The sequence below is a fragment of the Apiospora hydei genome (genome assembly GCF_038363865.1).
Source record: "Apiospora hydei strain CBS 114990 chromosome Unknown utg000004l_segment0_segment0, whole genome shotgun sequence".
Classification (NCBI taxonomy): Eukaryota; Fungi; Ascomycota; class Sordariomycetes; order Amphisphaeriales; family Apiosporaceae; genus Apiospora; species Apiospora hydei.
Window position 1 is genome coordinate 4,834,901 of NW_027117363.1, and position 19,709 is coordinate 4,854,609.

The following is a 19,709-nucleotide window of genomic DNA, read 5'->3' on the forward strand; positions in this document are numbered from 1 at the left end:
TCCCACCAACTGATCGATTTGATTGATTGATTGAACATTACCTAAGTAGGTACCTGATGTAGGTACAACGTAGGTAGATGCTGGGGAGCTTACCAGTGCTGGGTTGAAGGTCCATTGATGTACCTACCCTCCAGCCATGCTTCAATGTTCAATGTTCCCTGCCTAAGAACTCGAAGATAGGTACATGTACCTACACCCTCGGAGAGCTCTGGAATTCTTCGTCTACACCTGCTGCAGTCTTTCTGGCGACGAACATGCAATTAATTACGACGACGCCCACACGCCTTTGCTTCTACTCAGGCCCGTCCCATTCCGTAGGACCGGCAGGTAGGTGAGGCACCTGCACCCGATTGCTTCTTGGGAGTTGCGGGAACAACAAAGGCTCCGAGCTGCTGCTGGAACAACAACACTACTTACTCAAGGGAGGACCCATTAAAAAGTGGCCTTGGCTTGATAGCTACCTTGCCTGGTAAAGGTCAGTCACGTCGTCGTCGCGATTACCTGCCTCTTACATTTACAACCTCTAATAATCCCATTTCATTCCGGCAGGTTTTTCCCTTCTTCTTCTCCTTCACCAAGAGCGTTTCCTTGATTCAACAACGCTCGCCCTATTTCCACGAGCGACGCGATACGCGACAACTTCTTGCTCCTACCGATGCACATAAACCTCTTCTAGAAAGAGCACCTGGCCCTCTTGTCCAACCCTGGGAACTTGTCGACAGGCATGGCTTTTGGCTTTGGGAATGTTGGCAATGCCCTGGGCCCCGGGCCGGCCCAAGGGACAGGAGCAGGATCCGTCAACCAAGGCCCCGACTTGGAAGTTGTTTCCACTGAAACCCTCGGTTTTCTGTCCATAGCTGGTGACGCCAAAGTCCGCTTCACCTCTGCATGGTCTCCCGCCCCGGCCCAGAACGCCTCCCTCCTCACCATTGCTTCGCGGAAAGGCCTTGTCGCCGCAGCTGGCCCCGATGGCCTTACAATCGCCACCACCGAAAATGTGCGCAAAGCTTTTTCGGGCCCGAAAGATGGCGACAGCGAATTTCGATCATTTAACCCAGAGCTGAAACTCCCAGTGCCCACGAGGATATGCCAACTCACATTCACGGCGGACGAGAACTACCTTATTCTATCGGCCGAAAACGGTGGAGGCTTGGCCGTTTACAATGTCGAAACTCTCCTTCAGGGCTCGACCAATCCCGCATTCGAGATTCCAACCAACGGGGGAGTCGCTAAGAGCCCTGATACCGAATCCAATGCCCGAGAAGGGGGAGCTGTGCGCTGTTGTCACGGACAAGGGCAACCTCCTCATAGCAGATATGAAGAACAAGGACTTTGTCGCTGGGAAGACCGGCCAGATATTGAAGGACCAAGTCAGTTGCGTCGCCTGGAGTACCAAGGGCAAACAGCTGGTCGCTGGATTAGGCGATGGCACAATACAACAGATGACGCCCACTGGCGACTTGAAGGCCACGATTCCCAAGCCCCCATCCCTGAATGGGAGCTTCTTTGGTATGTTCACATCGGTCTTTTACATCTAAGAGTAACTACTTATCGTGACAGTCTCATTCCTGGCCTGGCTGGAGAACGACCTATTCTTGTCTATCCATGTCTCTACGGCGGAGCAGCCACCTCAGTCTTGTTATCACCTGATAACTCGCCAAGGCCCAAATTTCAACTACCAGAAGATGACAGACCCAGTCGATCCCTTTGGTAGTCCTAAAGTTCCGCATCATACGGCAGCACGTCTGAAGGATTTCGACCCAAATTTGCAGGATCTTCTAGTCTTCTCCTCGACTGCAACCCCTGATATCGGCCTCATGTCGCGGTCCAAAACACCTCTGACCTCGGAGATGGATGCAGCTAAGATAACGGGCGTCTTCACAACTACAGAGCTCGCCGACGATTCCAAGCGTGCAACGTTGCCGATGGGAGAAAGCCTGGACAGTGGTTTGCCTGTAGGCACGGCTCTCGACTTGTCGAGTAAAGAACCTGTCTATAAGCCCATCCCGACTGATGAGATGGAGCAGTCTGCAGGGCCATTGCCAGGATATTGGGTACTCAACGACGAAGGCGTGCTGTCGGCGTGGTGGATCATATACAACGAGTCGATTCGAGCAGGCGCCACCTACCGCAATCTAGTAGCTGCCGAGGCTAGTGCACCTGCAATAGCTCAGCCAGCCCAACAGAATGCATTTGGGGCGCCTAGCACCGCTTCTGGGACGCAAGCTCAGCCAAGCCCGTTCGGCGCAGCCAGTGCTTCGCCATTTGGGGCACCATCTAGCCTTGGAAAACCTGCTTTCGGCGGGCCTTCGGCGTTGGGAGCCAAGTCATCGCCCTGGAGCTCGCAGCCTGCAAGCTCAAGCACTGGCGGCGCTGCCTTCGGCTCGAGTTCCTTTGGGGGTCAACCTGCAGCCTCGGCCCCGAAATTCGGTACTCCCTCATTCGGCCAGCAGTCAGGGATTGGGGCCAAAGCCTCTCCATGGGCTACGGCGTCGACCGCTACAAGCACACCTGCTTTCGGACAATCTGGGTTTGCGAGTGCAGGTATTGGATCTGCAACTTCGGCTTCCCCCTTCGGAAGTGCAGCTGGAACATCTAAGCCGTCTGGCGGATTCGCCAGCTTTGCGAATCAGGGAGGTTTTGCGGCACTCAGTAATGGTGGTGCGAAGAGTGGGACAAGTATCTTTGCTTCAAGCAAACCAGCCGATTCCTCTATGGAGACTAACAGCAGTACATCGTTTCCGCCGCCGAGTTCTAAACCAGCAGGCGCATCGAATGTCTTCGGCTCCCATCCGTTCAAGCTTACCTCTAGCTTCCAGCCCGACCCCAATCAGAAGGCCGACGAGGGCTCCAAGGAAGCCTCTTCCGGGGGCACGTCCATGTTCGGGAGTGGATTTGCATCTGCAATCGGAGAAGCTGCTGCACCAACTAGCCCTGGCCCGTTTGGGAGCAAGGAACAGTCTACAACACCAACGACAACCCCAGCACCATCCAAGTTCTTCTCACAGACTGCTCCAGCGCCCTCGGGCGGCGGACTCTTCGGCCAGCCCTCCAAGCCCACGTCGAGTATATTCGGTGCCCCTAAGGTCAAAGATGAACCAGAATCACCGAAGCCGCTCTCTGGGGTACCTAGCGCTCCTCCCCCCGATTCTACCAGTAAGACATCCTATCCATTGGGCGAGTCATCATCCTCATCAACAGCATCAGCAGGTTCCCCAGATTCCAGGAAATCGCCTGAAGAAGCCCCACTGCCTCCCAGTTTCCCAACGTCGAAGAGTAAGCCGGCAGAACGGTTACCGTTACCATCAGACTCCCCGCCTTCGCGAGGCGACGTCATTCCGTTGCCGCCTGACCCGTCCACGAACAAAAAGGTATATAATGTGAAATTTCCTCCTCTGCCCGGAGAGAAGGAAGAGGCCAAAGCTAAGCCAAAGCCCGAGGCGTCTGATGATGCGCCATTGCCCCCTGACCCAACGACGAACAAGAAGGTATATGATGTGAAGTTCCAACCAGTTCCAGGAGTCGCATCCCAACCCGCAAAGCCATCCCAACCACCTGCAAAGGCGCGGTCTGTCTTTGACAGGGAACCTCCCAAATCGACAGGGATGTTCATGTTTCCCACAAACCCACCGCCAGTCTCGGATAGTGAAGAAGACGACGAGTCGGATGAAGGTGAAGCAGAAGACGCCAGTGAAGCAGGCACCGAAGGTAGTGGTGTTGATGTCGCTAAAGACCTGAGCCCGCCTCCGGAAAGCAAAGACAGCAAAGACAAATCACCAGGGTTCACTCCCCAGAGCTCTTTTGACGGATTAGGTGGCAGTTTCTCGACAATATCTCGCCCAGAACCCGAGCGTAAATCCCTATTCGGTAATACGGGTCAAGGGATACCAACGTTCCCGCAACCTAATCCCATCAGTCCCCGCTCACCAAGCCCAATACGTGGGGTTATCCCATCAAGGGTAATGGGAAGCGAACAAACCAGGTCATTCAGTGCCCCAGGCATGGCATCGCAGCTGCTGGGTGTGCCGCAGAGAACACAAAGCCGACCAATCAGTGGCCGAGAAAGTGTTGCGGTCGATTCCCACATTGAGCAACAGCGCAAGGCGCGCGAAAAGAAGGAAGCCGAGGAGGCACAGTTATTGGTCGATGAAGAAGATGAGCGGAAACAAGAACTGCTCAATGCTAGCATCAAGCCGACTCTGACACTCGACGAGTTCATCGCACACGCCGGCCCAGCCCCAGCTGCCGACAACAACATCCCTGCTCAAGTCGAAGCAGTGTATCGCGATATCAACGCGATGATTGATACGCTTGGGCTCAATGGGCGTTCCCTGGCGAACTTCATTGCTGGTCACTCCGAGGCACACCGGCATGAGAGACGTGAAAAGGAAGACCTGTCCAACTCGGATGATTGGACTATTGGTGAGCTCGAGGATCTGAGCAGGATCATCTCGAGAGATTTGGCCCATGATTTGAGGGAGGCTCGTATCACCGATGCCGAGGACAAGGTAGCGGAATGTCAAGACTTGCTGCGGGACCTCATCCGTGATCGTAGCAAGCGTAATGACCTCCAGAAGATTATCCACGCTCGCTTTGATCCTGATCAAGCGACTGCCAACCGGGCCCTGCCATTGACGACGGAGCAGGCAGGACGACAGGGTGACCTTCGGCGCGATCTAGCCCACTTTACCAGGCTTTTGGCCGAGACGGAAGAAAGCCTTACTATGCTAAGGGCGAAGATCGCGGCGGCCGGCGGTGCCAATGGAAAGGGCGGCCCTGTGCCTACGATAGACGCCGTGGTACGCACCATCACCAAGATGACGGCCATGGCCGAGAAGCGCAGCGGCGATGTGGATCTCTTGGAGAACCGGATGCGTTCCCTGCGATTCGCGTCGCCGGGCACTCTGAACTTCGGCTCCAGCACCCGGAGCCGCGAGGGCTCGCCCTTTAGCACGCCCAAGAAACAGCTGACCTCGTCGTTCATGTTCTCGCCCGACCCGTCGTTCCGCGAGAGCACGCCGGGCCACCACCCCCGAGCGAGCGCCATGCGTCACTCGCTCTCGGCATCGGTGGCCAGCATCGGCGGCGGCATGTTCGCGGTGCCGCCGCGCAAGAAGATGAGCGGCTTCGGCGAAGTTGAGAAGAAGGCCGTCAAGGAGCGCCGGGCCCGCCGGGCCGTCGTCCTGGGGAAGGTTAGGAGTGCGGTCGAGCAGAGGGGACCAGTCGTCATTGCGCTGGATGAAACAGACTGAGCGAAGAGATCAAAAGAGGGAGAGAGGGAGAATAGAACGGATATTTTATGCGACGATGACGACGTTAGACCAAAAACACCAAAATTTGTATCACATCATGTAGCAACATGTACCTGTAGTCTAGTTTTCTTGGACCAGAGCGCGTAATACTGAACCAGGGACACATTGCGCATTTTATTGTACCGCTCATCGAATCTTATCTGTGCTACTTATTTTATTGCATGTTGCCAAGTTAAGCACCGGTATCCATGCTCAATGACGTAGTTTGTAGTCAATAGATATATAGCATCCATGCCATAGTCACTGGGTTTATAATAATACCTGCGAAGAATTACTTAGTTGTGTTCATCGTATAAACATAAGTAATGCTTGAAAAATATCACAAGATCATCCCCTCATGGTTGTACAGCCAGACTACAAAGTTATGGAACCTTACATAATTCATATCAACAGTTTAAATTTAAGGGGTATAACACAAGTAACAACCCAACTTGGCCTTTGGGTGAGGGAGCCATACAAAATCAGTATGCTCTTCCAATATGGTCTCATCTCTCTCTCTCTTCCTCTTACACTTTGCCTGTTCCCTAGGGGGAAGAAGCATTCATTCGGCCCATTTCTTCACATCCACACGAAGCCTATGTAGTGTACATAGTCAAAAACACCAATTAGTAGGCTCAAGCAACCTCCTCAGACTCATACAACCGCGCCTCCGGCCTCGAGACGGGCTACCAGCTTCTTGACGCTGGACCACTCCTCCGACCTGACGCCGTCCTTACCGCCCAGGTCAGGGCCGACCTCGAACACGGTTACGGCGGCGTCGATGCCGCCCGTGGCGAGGCGCTTGCCCTCGCTGGGCTCCCACGCCACCTTGTTTAGACTCTTGCTGAGCATGGTGCGGCCCTCCTTGCGCTGGCTGGGGCTGATCTTGGTGACGGGGATCTCGGTCTCGATGCTCAGGTCCCAGATCTCCAGATTGCCGGCGCCGTCGACGAGCGCGAACACGCCCGGCCGGACCGGGGACCACGCGGCATCGTAGACGACATCTTCACGGACCAGTTCGAGGAGTGGAGCCACGGCGGTGCCCTGGGGCTCGACAATGGTGGAAGTGGCGGCTGGTGCGCGAACCTTCCATAACTTGACGGACCAGTCCAGCGAAGAAGAAAGGACCAGGTCGCCGAGGTCAACAGGCCCTCGTGGAGGATGGAAGTCCACAGACATGACGGGTGCAGCATGGCCCTTGTATGCGACGCGAGAGTCGATACCAGCTTTCGCGCCAGCCCGGTCGTATCGGTGGCAGGGGTATATAGGACCTTCCTCGGAGCCAATCAAGAAGTAAGTAGGGTCCGCTGCTGGGAAGGCCATGGTCGTTGGTGCTACGTCGTCAAATTTGGTGGGGTGGGGGTTCGTCAGGGTGAGGGATTCCTGGGGTTGGGCCAGCATGTCCACAGACCAGACGCAGAGGTTGCCATCAGTGGAAACGGAAATGATGTTGTTGGCGTTCTGCGTGCCGACGATATCAACAGAGTAGACGGGATGTGAGTGGCCCGAGCCGGTCAGGGGCGTCTTCTGGACCGGGGCAGACTTGGCTCGGGTGTCCCACAGCAGGACTTGGCCGGAATACGTCCCGCCTATGATCAGGTTGGGGTGGAAGGGAGAGAACTTGGCGCTCAGAATATCGGACTGGGCATGGAAGACAAACTCGGGCCGGTCCCGCAGGTTGGCGCTCCAAACCTGCACGATTCCGTCGGGGTCATGCGGGGCCGAGGGGTTCTTGGTATACGAAGCCAGGAGCAACTCGGGGAATTTGGGCGAAAAGTCGATGCTGCTGACCATGCGCTTCTTGGACCAGCGTTCGTCGTAGAACTGGATGACTTCCTTGACGCGCCGCCGGCCCTTGCCAGCCGCATTGCCCGCCTGCTCTTCGTCGTCGTCGAGCTCGTGCACTTGTAGGCTGTAGTCGGCCAAAATGTCATACTCGGAATCGAGGGCTCGCTCGATGACTTTGGTTGATCGCTCGACGAAGTCGACAAAGTCGTCCGAGGCGGTCACGGCGTTGAGCTCCTCGTCTGTAAGTTTCCTGGCCGGGAAGTTGGAAGTGGCTACGGAGCCGTCCAAGGTCGCCTTGAGCTCCTCCTCGATCTCCTGGCGCAGGTTCTGTCGCAACTCTTCTTCTCGTAGCTTGGCCCCTTGCGCTCTGCCTCTTGGTTGGCGTGGAGGGAAGGCCGGCGTATTCATCATCCTCGGGCAGCTCCGAGGTGGCGCGGGCGCGTGTTGGAGGGGGTGTCCACTCGTCGGTTGTCTGCACGCCCTTGCTGTAGGAGAAGATCTCCTTGACGGGCGAGGGCGGGCACTCGAAGACGGTTTGGAGGGCGACGGTGGTGAGGACCTGGGGCTGGGAAGGGGCGGCAATCTGGCCGTTGGGCTGGGACGCCAGTTCCGAGATGTCTCCGCTCAGCTCGCCGGCGCTGAGGACGCTGTTGGGGCGGCTTCCTCGATGCGCCGGGGAAGCGGCGCCGGTGGACACCGAGACCGGCCTGCTCTCTCCGACCAAGCTGTTGATGAGCAACTCGATTTCCTCCCGCTTGTCGCCTCGGCCAGGTGTGGGGGATATGAGCTGTGCCAGGGCGAAGGAAGCAGAGTCAGTTCAGCGGCTTGACCGAGGGTCAGAGTAGGAGTGGGTAGGAGTAGGTGGGAGTAGGTAGGACATACATCGCCGGAACCGCTCACGCTCGACCTGCCAGTGTTTGCCTGGTTGGCCCTCAGCTCCCTCTGGCGTTTGAGCTCGGCGAGTTTCGCCTTCTTGGCCAGGATCTCATCTCTGCGTTGTTGCATCGTGTCGGCGCCAGAAACCCATGCCGGGTCGGACCTTGGGTGGCGCTGTAGAAGTTGCGATGATGGCCCGGTCTGGGGATGGAAGGAAAGGAAAGGAAGAGAGATGCGCTCGGGGGTTGTTGTTGTTTGCGGTAGCAATGATTGCCTTTGGAGTTTCGGGTTCAGGCCGATGAGGTTGAACTGAACCCCTTCGCTTTCACTTTCAGGTTCACTTCCAGGGTAGGCCGGGCTAATGCTGCTGCTAATGCGAATGAATGGCCGTCGCCGCCGAATGAGTTGCGCGTTGGCGTTGGCGTTTGCAGGGTTGCCTTGCCTTGCCTTGGTAATGTTGTACATGTACAGACAGTGCAGAGTGTGAGTGTGTCTTTGACCCGCACTAATCGACGGCAGGCTGCATAAGTGCATAAGCGACCTGCACAAAAGTCGGTTATGCATGTATTCAACATAGTGCAAGTGCAAGTGCATGTACGAGTACGTACCCTGCTGGCAGCCGCCAGCCAAAGTTTTGCCGTGCGAAATCTCCCGGCTGCAACAGGATTGGATTGATCGATCGAGACTGTGACTGAGCTCCAGCACTTGGCCGTCGCTCCATATTCCCTGACATCAACATCAATCCCACCTCACCCGCCTCCCAATCCCGTCAATTGGCACTCAATCGCCTGCGCGCTTGCTGCGGATTTCCTCCTCCGTTTCTCTCCTTCATCCGCCAGCCCGTCCAATCCACCAAAATGTCTGCCTCTTCGGGAGCTAACGTACGTTGCTGGCCTATCTCCATCCCTCCCTCGGACAGAGAAGAGAGGCAAACAAGACAAGACCGCACATGCTGACAGCCATTCTTCTCATCCCATAGGTGCTTCGGTACTCGGCCCTCGCCTTCGGTGTCTTCTACGGCTTCAGCCACCAGCGATCAATTACCGCCTCGCAAAAGGCCGCCGCCGCACAGAAGGAGTGGGCGCACAAGCAACACTTAATAGACCAGGCTCGCGCCCAGTACGCCGAGTCCAAGAACCCCAAGGCCTCGTCTACCGACAAGAGCCCTCGTATGTCCTTGCCCTTCCTTTTCTTGTCTAAAGCCAAAGAGATGCTGACTCCAGTCGACACAGTGAAACAAGACCCCATGGACCCCAAGTTCGACCTCGAGGCCTACCTCACCGCGCTGGACAAGCAGGGCGCATAATTCGATTGCTTCACGATCGATTACCTCGACCTTTCGCCACAGGATGGACTGTAATGTGACGGGGCGGAGAGGGAGAGAGAGAGGGGAGAGAGAGAGAGCAAGAGGCAAGTGGGTGGTGGACCTGGCATAGAGCTCGCCCAAACCCAAGAGGAACCAGGGAACCAATGAGGGCCATTCGAAAAGAAAAGAGTCTCGTCCGTGGGTGGGTGTGGATGGCACTGGTGCAGAAGCTACTATAGCAGCAAGACAACTTACGTGGAACCCTGGCAATGGCCCCCTTGCCGGTGCTGGCTGTAGTGGTCTTGCCTCGGCGGCCCGAGGCGTGTATGATGACGACGGTCTCAAAGAAAAGATAACAAGCCTCATAGATTTTCCTTGGGTTCTTGTGTACATGTGTAATACGACAATTACTAGATCCCCGGCCAGAGCCTGGACCTCGCCCATGTATGCATATCCTATGCATGCACCATGAATGTACAAACTAATATTATACAAATAGGCACTTTTTATAGCAAAACAACACGGGGGATGGCGATGGGAAGAGACGTCGCATTAGTCCTACATAAAACTATTTAATGTCCGGTGTCTTCTTTTGCTGGTTACACTAGCGGTATTCCATTCCGGGTAACAGGGAAGGGGGTAAGGGTATTCAGTAGAGTGAGTGTATGTTGAGGGATATATCCCGCCATCAAGAGAGGCAGGCTGGCAGATATGTGGCCTACTGCTGCTGCTGTATCCGGCTCGTGTCCCTTTTCGTCCTGGAAACCGGTGTGTCGGTATGTACTAAATGTGTACGTTGCTATCCTTGACAAATTCTTCCCCTCAAAAAACGCCCCTGCAATTTTGGTGTGTGTGTGTGTTTTCGGTCTTTTCTCTCATTTCCTGTTTTCATGTGCTCAAAAACAAAAGTGTGCCTGATCATCGTCTCCATCGTATGGCTTATTCCAAAAGACGGAACAGCCAGGGAGGAGGGGTTTCGTTCAGGCAGTCCAACAAGCCATCCGGCGTAGTCGTCGAGACGTATCGGCAAAAACAAGAGGGGCTTTTCCCCCTGTTGTAGTGATGGTAGTAGTACATGGATCCAATGCAAAAGCTCGTGTGCAAATCTCGGCTTGCAAAGGTGTAAAGAGAAAACGCCAGCGCAAGGCAGTTTATAGGCAAGGGAGAACCGCGTGAAATCGAGTGCGACGTTGATGACTAGTGGCCAAATCAGGGTCGCAAAAGACCACCAAGGCGGCGGAGTCGGCGACGGGGAGCTCGTGTGCCCGAAAAGGGGATGTCGTCCACCGAATGTCCGGTATGGGCAAGGAGAGACGAGCCATCCGCGGGCGGCTGAAAGTCAGACGAGTGACTCGAGAGGGTTGACTCCATGACGTAGTGGTTGTACATATTTCGTGCATCCGGCATGCGGTATCCGGTGGTCTTGACATTATTGTGTCTATTATCAGCGTATTTGCTGTACTTTGCAGTCTTGCGAACGTGGTCTTCTGAGCTTGAGAATTCTATGAAGTCGTCAGTATGCCAAGAGCCTATGCCTGTGTTTCGGATATGCTTACCCAGTTGCTTGGGGCTTTTCTTGCCCGTAGCAGTATCTTCTTCTTCCCCGTCAGAACCACCTCCTGCAGCCATCTCGTAGTGTTCGTTGCCATCAGTGCGTTCTTCGTCCGAGGGGCATGATTCTATAGAGATCAAACTTGGGGTCAGGTTGCCGAAGAACGGGTTGCTCGATGCCGTCGAACTATCTCGCGACGAACCGAAAAGTCCCGAGCGCTTACCAGCACGCATGAGATCTTCCTCGGCCAGCTCCTCGGCCATCTTCTCGAAGTGACTCTGTTCATACCCCCACGAATCATTCACAATGTAGGGATATGCATCGTGGCTCGATGAGGCTGCATCGGTTGGAGTAGGGGGTATGGAGCCGAACGCATTGCCAGGGTCTCTGGGTGATGAGTCGTACTCGCCAAACGGGTTGGCCTCCTCTCCCAGAACAGAGGATGTAAGCTTGGGAAACATAGTCTCATCCGGGCTGCGAGTGCTCCGCTTAGTCCACGACGACTCTTCAGTGCCAGAGGCCTTCTTCTGGGCTCGCAGTTGCTCGACGTCAACCGGACCTTGCTCCTTACTATTTCTACTGCCAGGCAGCGATCGGGTTGTGTCAATACCCGCATTGGCTTGCAGGCCATGTGCAGGCGTAGTAAGGTCGGAGAACGTAGACCGCTCGTTAGGGGCACGGGATGAGGTATGAGGCAGGCCCTCATATGATTGAGTGACGAAGTCGGTATGATTGCCATCAACAGCGCTGGAGTCCAAATCTCTGTTGGCAAGTTCCGAAGCCTCGTTACGCACCGTTGGTTGCTTGTACCTCGGTTTCTTATGAGCCGGGACAGATTTTCCATGGTCTGTGACCGGTGCGGTGATCTGTTCAACTCGTGTTTTCGGAAGCGTTTGAGGTTTGTAGTTATTCTCCTTCTCGTCCTCATATACAGGACGGACATCCGATCGCTGCATGGTAGCAAGCTTGGATTTACGTGAGCCACCCTTGGAGTGCTGTGTATTGGTCGATGTGCGGGTGATCGGCGTTGCAATATTTTCCCTGTGGGACGAATGCTCTGTAGACGCAAGCGAGGCCTTGTGACGAACTTTGCATCCTGGGATAGGTGAAGAAGCTCGCGAACTTGCTTCTTCGGCAGAGGACATAGATCTGGTCTCACTACTAAGCGTGTGACGTGTTGAGGCACGCATGAAGGATCTGAGGAAGCTCCGTCTTCTGGGTTTCCTGTGGCGACGGCTTCGATCGTCAAAGACATAGTGACCCTTCCTGATCTGCGACTCTGCACCGCTGCTTCGGCTCGACGCAAGGGGGCCCTAGAGGCGAGTCAGTTGGATAACTAGCTAATGACATAACAACAAGAATACTCACATCTGGGATAAGGATTTGGCTATACCCGTCCATAGAAGGTGCCTCGGAGTCTGTGAATGCGGCAGCTGCAACACACCGTCGGCAGTAGTCAGGCTCGGCGGTTTCGCCTTTCTTCAGACGGTGCGTCATATGGTATCCATTGGATCTCGTTTTGCCACATCCAGCACACACATGCTTATATGGGAAACCAGAAGGCTCCTCGCCATCTTGTACTGCTGTCGATTCTTCTTGTTGTTTCTCGGAATTATTCGCCAGCGTCTTGCTCTCCAGTTCTGTAGACTGCTTCGGATCTCGTCCCAGTAACGGTCTATCCTGCTGATGAACGCCACTTGAGTTGCTGTCACGAGCTGGCTCGTCTCCCCCAGCGGACACTGCTTTGCCATTATCGACCTCGGCCTGGGTGTCGCCATGTGAGGTAACCTCCGCTCTAGCAATCGGCGGAGGAGGGGGAGGAGGCAGTGGCGGAGGAACCAGACCTGCTGTGATATTTGCCATTGGTGGAATACAAGGCGCCATATTTCCAAGCTGTTGCTGCAGAAGGTGTGAAGGTACTGGCAGTGGGCCGATTTGGTTCATTGCAAAACCTTGCGGGTACGTGTTAGAGCCAGCAGCCTGGGAATATTGAGGAAGGGGCTGGGCATAATAGACCACTGGAAACGGGGCAGCAACCGGGCCTTGAGCTGTGAGGTGTCCATTACCGGCCATGGGGTAGACAACAGGCATGGAGGCAGCCATTGTCGGGTGCGTAGGATAGTACGCCATGTGGCTCTGTCGCGGTATATTAGGGGAGGCGGAGGCTGCGGGAGATGGAAAGACGTCGTCGAGGATTGGGTGATCTCCGAGTCTGTGTCTTCATCGTCATCCGACTTGTACATAACCATCTGCTTGCGGCTGTCCTTTGCACTCGAGGACGTGGTTGACTGTGACATGGCACGTGAACGCTGACGAGGACCCTGCCTTGTGCTGGCCATCGGTAACTGGAAGTTCCCAGGGTACATTGCTGTCTGCCCAGGCTTGTGGCGGACTCGCTTTTCAGACGAAGAGGGAGGGCTAGCCTTCTTGTGGTGGACTGGTTTTAACTTGGCTCGAGGGGACGAGTCCTCGTCAAGGTAAACCTCGAAATCCTGGTCGGATGGTGAAGCCGAAAAGGAACGACGGTGAGCAGTCTGTTTGGGAGGAGTATTCACAAGGGCCTCTTTCTCAAAATCAGCTCTGGATGGGATGCCGAAGCTCTGGCCTAGGACATCGAAGCCATGTTTCTGCAGTAGCTCTTTGTTCTTCTTACGGGTTGGGGCAGGCTTTCCCGACTTTGTCTTGGTCACACAGGACGAGCTCTCGAGGAACTGGAGCTCACCGGCGCCTAGTGATGCCTGGCCGTCCACATGGCCTTGGGTGCTGTAGATATAAACGTTGATTGTTAGCGACATGCCAAGGCAGTTGTACCATTGTCGACAAGCTAGAGACGATGCAACATGTGAAGAAAGTTGTATGTAGTTGAAGGAGCTGGGCTAGGATGCTGATCTGTGCAAATATGCGACGGAAGCGACATGCGACGAAAGAAACATGCTATGGGACAGGGGGGGGGCAATTCTCGAAGAATGAGGGTCCAAGGCAGATCTTATAGAAGTCGGACGACGAGGACGAAAGTGACTTACCTGGCGGCACCAAGGGCCTTGAAGGACTTCCACATGCCTCACGCCAAGAAGTTGTTGCTCCTGCTCCTGCTCTTGCTCTTGCGGGTGTTTTTTTGTGTATGGTTCAAGTTCTGGAAGGTGGTATGGGCACGCAAAAAGAAGGGAGAAGGAGAGAAGGATGGCGATGAGAGAAGAAGTTGTTGCAGGTGTTACCAAGCCACTGGTCGAAGAAACGAGGAATGAGCCCAGACAACAAGTGTCTTGGCCAGGCTGTGAACGGCTGTTGGCAATTAGCTGGGTGGTGGAGGGAAAGAAATTCTGGAGGATTAAGAAGCCGAGTCGGAGCTGGGGAGAGGTGGAATAAATAGTGCAGAGTGAAGTGAACACAAGGTCAAATGCGACTACGAATGAATACAAGCTTCGATTACGAAACGGTCACTTGGAGCAGAAAACCCTTCATCAAAATGCGGTGCCACAATCGTTTACTATTGAATGTTGGAAGAACCATCAGTGCTTCGGCGATTGTTCTGATGTTGGATCTGGTTGATAATGATAGAAGACTCCACCGTCGCCGGATTCTGTTGCCCTCCAAAGTGAATCTTCACGGCGACGGGTCGTCAATGTGCAACCAACTTATAGAATTATTCAGTCAGACCAGCAAAGAGCTTACATGCATGGATTGTTCCCCATCCCAACGCTAGAAAAGGCCCAGTGAAGTAAGTGATCCAACCCCAAGAAATAGGAAATAGACGCCAGGCAGCGTCTCTCAGAAAGGGGTGAACAATGAGGTGTAGGCACGGCACGTGGCGTCCACAAGTCCATGAGTCCACGGATAGCATGACGGAGCACTACACCAGCAGCACACGACAGTGATAATAGGTGGTAGTCAAGAGAATCTATTCTTTGCGCCTTGCTTTTGTTTGATAAATGTTACATACAAATGCATTCTTCACTGGTCATTTGTTCTCTCAACCCAGTAAACCACCCAGGGATACCATACGTGACAAGATATTTAATTCCCCAGTGCTCATTACGGTTTTTAGCCTGTATAGATCACCTAGTCCACTCTCAACGCTCTCGGGCCTCGCTTCTTAGTGGCCTTCTTCTTCTTGTGCCCTCGCTCAAACGAGGCGGCAGCAGCATGGTCACGGCCGACATTGTCCAGATCCTTGACCTTGTAGATACGAATGATCCAGTTTTCACTGGTGAAAGCCTCATCCAGAGTGTTGAGCACGGGCCCGGTGTCGGGGAGACGGACGCCACGGACACGGTCCTGGGCTTGTCCAGGAGGGAACAAGGTGTGGTAGTTGTAGTAGGACATCTTGTACCTATGATAGCCATGGTTATTAGTCAACTGCCATTGTAGATTGGCGACGGGAAAACTTACATCAAGCTGTTCTTCATGGTCTCGGTGGCCTCACCGTCAACACGGTATTCGCCACGAGGAGTGAAGAACTTTCGCTCGCTGACCTCATCGGGCCAGATGCCCTCGGCGATTCGCACCATCCACAAGAACTTGTTAATATCATCACCAGAGTATCCCAGTAAACCTCCGAAGACAACCAGGACGTAGTCGACTTCGTGTTGACGCATGATCGGGTAGCTGACCTCCTCGCTGGAGCTCATGGCCTTACCAACAGTGGCGATGTGGGTGTTGTTCCAAGTGTTGTTGTCGACCAACGTGGGGCGGTCGGCCATACCGCCAATCTGGTAGCCGTAGTCCCACCACGACATGATCTTGGCATCCTCCTTGGTGTTCTGGCGGAGCCATTGGTAGGCCTCACGGTAATCATCAATGATGTGCTGGCTACCGTCAGGCATTCTGCTGGCGAGGACAACCGAGGGAGACGAGTAGGCATTGGATGTAACCCAAGTGCAGTGAAGCACGAAGAGGAGGAGATAGATGGTCATGATACCTGACACCAAGCCCTTGGACAAGAAGCTGTAGACACCGACGTAGGGTGAGTTTGCGCTGCGGAGACTGCCAGCGCTCTGCTTGGTCTTCTTGGATGAGATGTCTGCGACATCCTCCTGTTCAGGGTCCTTGGCCTTTGGGGGACTTGACCGACAGGAAAGTGCTGAGAAGCTGCGAGGAGGCCATGGCAGCGGCAACACACACAATCGGAGTGAGAGTCAGCATGAGTCGAACCATGACACCGGCGAAGTAGCTTCCGAACAGGGCGTAGACTACAACGAAGACATGCTCATCCTTGAGGTCCTGGAAGCACAGATAAACACCGGCAGGGAACAGCCAGATCAACATGTTCAGGTCAAAGAAGAAGGCAGGCCAGGCTGTAGGCTGATGCTCCGACACCGAGGCGATAATCGGGATGTGGATCTTGGCGTAACCCGTGTCCCACAGGGAGTAGAATCGGCCGGACCAGGGGGCAATGTAGCCGGCCGAGGTCATGGCGACAAGCGCCAACAGCGCAAGTCCGAAGACTGCACCCAGGCCAACGAACAAGAATGCCTTGAACTGGGCCCCTGAGAGAGCTGATCGAATATAGTAAATGAAAGCAACCAGCTGAAGGAAACCAAAGATACCTGGCGAAATAATTAGCGGGGTTTCAATGGACTTTTGATTTGGGATAGAGAGTACTCACCAAGAGCAGGCATATGCTCGCTAGTGCGAACAGGCAAGAATCCGACGAAAGGGATCTGCATGCTGGCCAAGGTACCCAGGGCATACCAGGTGGTATAGGAGACGTAGAGTCGAGTGCTGTATCGGCCCATGCAGATGAGCACAAAGGCGTGGAGAGGCACCAGACAGGTGATGAAAGCATAACCACCCCAAGAGGCCACCATGTAGCCGTAGAAGAGGGCGCACAGAGCTCCCCATAGGACGGAGCCAAGCTTCAGGGCCTTGATCCACAGGTAGAAGGTGAAGACCAGAAGGAAGATGGCAATGGCCTCGTTATCGTACGAACCAGCGACGGATCTCGAGATGTAACCGGGAGTGATTCCCATGAAGGCAGCAGCCAACAGACCAGCTGAGGTGTTGGTGGTCATCTCATTGGTCAAGAGGTAGGCGGCGAAGGCAGTCAAGCCGGAGAAGGCAGGGGGCCAACAAGACACAAATGTTTCTGATATCGACGGGAATGGTCATGGCTCGGAGGGCGTGGTAGATGGCACCGCTGGTGACCATCAGGCCGGGGTACAGCGTTCCTCCGGTGACTCGGCCCAGAGGGTGCCATGTTCGGTCATCGAACCAATCCCAGAAATCGTAGAATCCATTTGCGACCAGGTACTTTGTTGCTCGGAAGTTGAACCACGGATCGACTGTTTTTTTTTGTTCGCCTAGGGTCAGCAATTGTAGTTCGGCACCAGAGCAGATGTTGTGAAGCTCCTATGCACGACCGGGGGTAGGAGGGACGGGTTCGACTGACACTCGTGGATGATACTCTCGAAGCCTGGAATGGTGGGCGGTTGGTTAGCGCGCACACATGTACTTTGGAACACCGACATGGGCATGACCTACGAATGACGGAAAACAGACGGCTGGAGACAGCAGCGCCGGCAATGAAGCAGAGAATGAGGACCCTCAGCAGAGTGCGTAGACTCTTGCTCTTGCCAAAGTCGGCCAGCACCTGGATGGGGCTGGGGTCAGAGGCGGTTGCGACAGCCATGATGGATGGATCTATCGCAGCAGTCCGTTCCCTTTGAACAAAAAAGCGATTAGGGAGTTGTGGTGATCATGGAAGTCGAGGCAACGAGGGCTGGGACCGTTGCGGGAAGTAGAATTGGTGTTGTTTCGTGGGTGGTTTGGGTGAGGTCGGGCCAAGTGGATTCCAAGTCGACTTCAAGACAAGCCGTGGCGTGAATTGAATCAATTGGCTTCGATCAAATGGTGTTTTCCAATTGAGGACAGCTTGCTTCCCAAGCTTGGGCTGGTGGGAGCTTGGGACGCTTTCCTCAAGGGAGTGCTCCAATCCACATCAATGATAGAAAAGGTACATGTATGTACCTAGCCTTCCGGGTAAGGTCGCTAACAATTGAAGTCACTACCTACATCAAGTACCTAACCTAGGTCACTGGCTGCTGATAAGGTGGGTGAGTGTGCAGCTGGGTGGATCGGCTTTCCGCGCGTCACAAACCGCTCTCATAGGTGATAGGCGCATGGCAGCGCCAGAAACAGGGGTCTTTAGTGGTAGGCATAAGTGCGAGGCGGGGGAGTAGCAGCCCTGGTAGGTGAGTGCCGACCGGGGCATCGTGATATATATCTACATCTACATCTACATCTGCATCTACTTACTGCCGCCGGATCTTTCTTGCCTTGGCGTGCGGTGCTATACATACACATGTGTAAATCTATGTATATACTAGGCAGGTATACATTGCAGATATGAAATTCTAGCTTAGTAATGAGAAGGGATAACACCCCATAGTGTGTATCCTATTCTTAAGCAGAAGTAGCATTGCTTTTATTCCGAGTATAGAAAACCAACTCAACCTCCAGCCTACCTATCCAGCGTGTGCTCATCATATCACGAGAATAACTATGCCCGTACAAAGCTCTCGAGCCCCCACCCCCCCTCCTGGCTAAAAGAGCGCAGCATACAGCCCCAAGCAGCCAGAAACCAGCACATCACCACCACGGTAAAGATTCAACAGCGCCCATCGGTCAACCAGCGCATGCGCCGTCTCCTCCTCCTTGACCCCGACCTCCCGCCCCTCCACCTCGTTCGCACCCAGGCTCTGGGCCGCGTCGACCTTCCGCAGCAGCTTCTCGTTGATCGGCACCATCAGCCCGAGGGTCCAGGGCATAACGCTGAGCGCCACCAGCGCCGCGACCGCGTTGTAGACGGCGCCCTTCTGCAGGCCCCGGGCGGCGGTGGTGGCGGCGGCGGCGACAGTGTAGTAGTAGTAGGCCAGGACCGCGTGGACGAGGCCCGGGACCATCATGGCGGGCGGGAAGAAGCGCGACGTGACGGCGAACATGCGGCCCCACTGGCGCAGCATCAGCGGCGTGGGCGACTCGAGCAGGCGCGGCATGACGAAGAAGGAGAGGCCAAGGTTGAGGCCCGCCGTCGTGGTGAGCACCGCGGCATTGGTGGCCTGAAGGGCACGGAGAGCGGGGGTGTTCGTGCTGGATGACATGGTCTTTGGTATTGTCAAGAAATGCAGTTTTCGATCGCCACACCCTTCATTCAGCTTCTCAGGGTCAGATGAGATGCACAGGGGCAAAGACGACGGGTCGAATTAGCAGAGACTAGCCACCAGCCCTTTCTTCACTTATATATACGTGCGTGTTGGAGCGTGTTCCGGTGGCTTGCGCGCATGATCAACCAAACACTGTTGGGGTAGGTAAGTAAACAGCCTAGGTAGAAATGCAGCTGACGTCAAACTTGTGACACCAATGCTGTTCATGTCATACTTGCTATATCACGTCCGGCGTTTCCCTCCTATTACTTTCGGGAGGAACATTGGTTGATATTGATATGAGCAGTGGGCCAAAGGACTACCTACATATTGTACCAGGCATTCTCGAGGGGATCTTCCTATTCCACTTGCCCATAGAAGTGAGGTACACCATCCGCTCATCAGCCGTCCGCCAGTCGCCAGTCGCCAGTTCACCCGGATCATCCCCACCCACACCCCGGTTCCTCCCAAAAGTCTCCAAGGCCCGCTGCTCTTCTTAGTCTGTTGTATCGGTCAGCTCTTACACCCGTGCATCTTCACGTTCAAAGCCCGCTTGGCTTAGTGGTAAAGCGCATCACTAGTAATCGATTTCTGACCCAATAGGTTCCTGACCGACGACATGATGAGATCACTGGTTCGATTCCAGTAGTGGGCAAGCTTCTCTTTTTGTCCACATTCACAGCCAGATTCTGCGTCTTCTTGTTTTTTGTATATTCTTTTATCTATCTCCTTTCTATTTTCTGTATGAGAAATCC

At 54.5% G+C, this 19,709-nt stretch overlaps 7 protein-coding genes across 7 annotated transcripts; 2 read left to right on the forward strand and 5 right to left on the reverse strand.

The window, feature by feature from the left end:
* Nucleotides 1-724: 724 nt before the first annotated feature.
* PG997_004052 (nucleoporin) lies at nt 725-5,252 on the forward strand (the record flags this gene model as incomplete). Its single annotated transcript, XM_066808367.1, has 3 exons — nt 725-1,509; nt 1,561-1,607; nt 1,663-5,252. The coding sequence occupies 3 exons, from the start codon at nt 725-727 to the stop codon at nt 5,250-5,252; spliced, it is 4,422 nt and encodes a 1,473-aa protein (XP_066671985.1).
* Nucleotides 5,253-5,945: 693 nt separating this feature from the next.
* PG997_004053 (dynein intermediate chain- cytosolic) lies at nt 5,946-8,084 on the reverse strand (the record flags this gene model as incomplete). The annotated part of the gene is made up of 3 exons (XM_066808368.1): nt 5,946-7,446; nt 7,541-7,866; nt 7,962-8,084. The coding sequence occupies 3 exons, from the start codon at nt 8,082-8,084 to the stop codon at nt 5,946-5,948; spliced, it is 1,950 nt and encodes a 649-aa protein (XP_066671986.1).
* Nucleotides 8,085-8,812: 728 nt separating this feature from the next.
* On the forward strand, nt 8,813-9,261 carry PG997_004054 (uncharacterized protein; the record flags this gene model as incomplete). The annotated part of the gene is made up of 2 exons (XM_066808369.1): nt 8,813-8,836; nt 8,935-9,261. The coding sequence occupies 2 exons, from the start codon at nt 8,813-8,815 to the stop codon at nt 9,259-9,261; spliced, it is 351 nt and encodes a 116-aa protein (XP_066671987.1).
* Nucleotides 9,262-10,470: 1,209 nt separating this feature from the next.
* PG997_004055 (uncharacterized protein) lies at nt 10,471-11,769 on the reverse strand (the record flags this gene model as incomplete). Its single annotated transcript, XM_066808370.1, has 1 exon — nt 10,471-11,769. One exon carries the CDS (start codon nt 11,767-11,769, stop codon nt 10,471-10,473), a length of 1,299 nt encoding a protein of 432 aa, XP_066671988.1.
* A 984-nt stretch (nt 11,770-12,753) lies between these two features.
* On the reverse strand, nt 12,754-13,871 carry PG997_004056 (uncharacterized protein; the record flags this gene model as incomplete). The annotated part of the gene is made up of 2 exons (XM_066808371.1): nt 12,754-13,576; nt 13,837-13,871. 2 exons carry the CDS (start codon nt 13,869-13,871, stop codon nt 12,754-12,756), a joined length of 858 nt encoding a protein of 285 aa, XP_066671989.1.
* A 1,001-nt stretch (nt 13,872-14,872) lies between these two features.
* On the reverse strand, nt 14,873-17,441 carry PG997_004057 (uncharacterized protein; the record flags this gene model as incomplete). Its single annotated transcript, XM_066808372.1, has 7 exons — nt 14,873-15,143; nt 15,203-15,874; nt 15,933-16,359; nt 16,419-16,805; nt 16,891-17,094; nt 17,202-17,225; nt 17,294-17,441. 7 exons carry the CDS (start codon nt 17,439-17,441, stop codon nt 14,873-14,875), a joined length of 2,133 nt encoding a protein of 710 aa, XP_066671990.1.
* A 913-nt stretch (nt 17,442-18,354) lies between these two features.
* Nucleotides 18,355-18,912, reverse strand: PG997_004058 (uncharacterized protein; the record flags this gene model as incomplete). The annotated part of the gene is made up of 1 exon (XM_066808373.1): nt 18,355-18,912. One exon carries the CDS (start codon nt 18,910-18,912, stop codon nt 18,355-18,357), a length of 558 nt encoding a protein of 185 aa, XP_066671991.1.
* Nucleotides 18,913-19,709: the final 797 nt, after the last annotated feature.